Raw genomic sequence first — 408 nt, 5'->3', positions numbered from 1 at the left:
GATATTCCTGTCCTCCCGTTGGGTTTCTGTTTCTAGTCAGCATTCTTTAGTATCCTCGCCAAGTTGAGCAACATGACTGTTTTTATGAGATCGGCAGGAGTCTTCCGGCTGCGCGCTAGTCAGAAACTTGTTGGTAACTAGCGTAAATAGCTAAAGTCAATTTTCTCCGCCGGCGGTCCTGCCGGAATGTTTGAATTAAAAGCTGTGGGAAACCCGAAGCTTGCGAAAAGTCATCAAGCTTTGTCCAACATGTGGTGATGAATGGGATAATGTTTTGTTCTTCTGTATTCTCAAACAGATTTCTGTGTTTTTGACGATTTTCAATCAATTCTGACAATCGTGTCTTCCAGGCCGCAGCATAACGGCAAATTCTGCTACGGCCCCGGTCGCCACATCCAGCTGTGCAAC

The 408-nt window shown here is 45.8% G+C and overlaps 1 protein-coding gene across 1 annotated transcript in view; it reads left to right on the top strand.

Annotated features, from left to right (window-relative positions):
• Positions 1-408, top strand: part of adamts18 (ADAM metallopeptidase with thrombospondin type 1 motif, 18) — a 55,419-nt gene that overhangs the window by 25,875 nt on the left and 29,136 nt on the right. Inside the window, 1 exon segment of the mRNA XM_019876316.1 lies at positions 351-408. This exon segment is cut by the window's right edge and continues 79 nt beyond it. Within this exon segment, the coding sequence (XP_019731875.1) occupies positions 351-408 (58 nt within the window).

This window comes from Hippocampus comes, unplaced genomic scaffold (assembly GCF_001891065.2).
Source record: "Hippocampus comes isolate QL1 unplaced genomic scaffold, H_comes_QL1_v1.1 scaffold150, whole genome shotgun sequence".
In the NCBI taxonomy this organism is placed as follows: domain Eukaryota; kingdom Metazoa; phylum Chordata; class Actinopteri; order Syngnathiformes; family Syngnathidae; genus Hippocampus; species Hippocampus comes.
Note: the sequence above shows the minus strand (reverse complement) of the source record. Positions and strands in the feature narration are given on the sequence as shown.